This window comes from Eimeria mitis, genomic scaffold (genome assembly GCF_000499745.2).
Source record: "Eimeria mitis Houghton genomic scaffold, Emh_scaff848, whole genome shotgun sequence".
NCBI classification, from domain to species: domain Eukaryota; phylum Apicomplexa; class Conoidasida; order Eucoccidiorida; family Eimeriidae; genus Eimeria; species Eimeria mitis.
In genome coordinates this window covers 1,899-2,170 of record NW_013576240.1, presented here as the reverse complement: position 1 = coordinate 2,170, position 272 = coordinate 1,899, and the positions used below count along the sequence as shown (strand labels likewise).

Below are 272 nucleotides of genomic sequence, written 5' to 3'. Positions count from 1 at the left end.
ACCAGCAGACTCAACTGCAGCAGCCACTGCAGCAGCAGCAGCACCTGCAGCAACCGCAGCAACTGCAGCAGCAGCAGCACCTGCAGCAACCGCAGCAACTGCAGCAACAGCAGCAACTGCAGCAGCAGCAGCACCTTCAACAGCCGCCGCTGCAGAAGCAGCAGCCAGGATCTCGGGCTAGGGAAATTGCTCTTTCCCGCGGCACCGGGGGCCGCACTGTTGCCACCACGGTGATGCAGGGCACGCAGCAACAGCCGCAACAGCAACAGCAG

The 272-nt window shown here is 63.2% G+C and overlaps 1 protein-coding gene across 1 annotated transcript in view; it reads left to right on the top strand.

Annotated features, from left to right (window-relative positions):
• Positions 1–272, top strand: part of EMH_0023770 (kazal-type serine protease inhibitor domain-containing protein, putative) — a gene marked incomplete at both ends in the record, with an annotated part of 3,717 nt that overhangs the window by 1,798 nt on the left and 1,647 nt on the right. The window contains one exon of the mRNA XM_013502193.1: positions 9–272. Coding sequence (XP_013357647.1) covers positions 9–272 — 264 coding nt within the window. The remainder of the gene's footprint in view (positions 1–8) is intronic.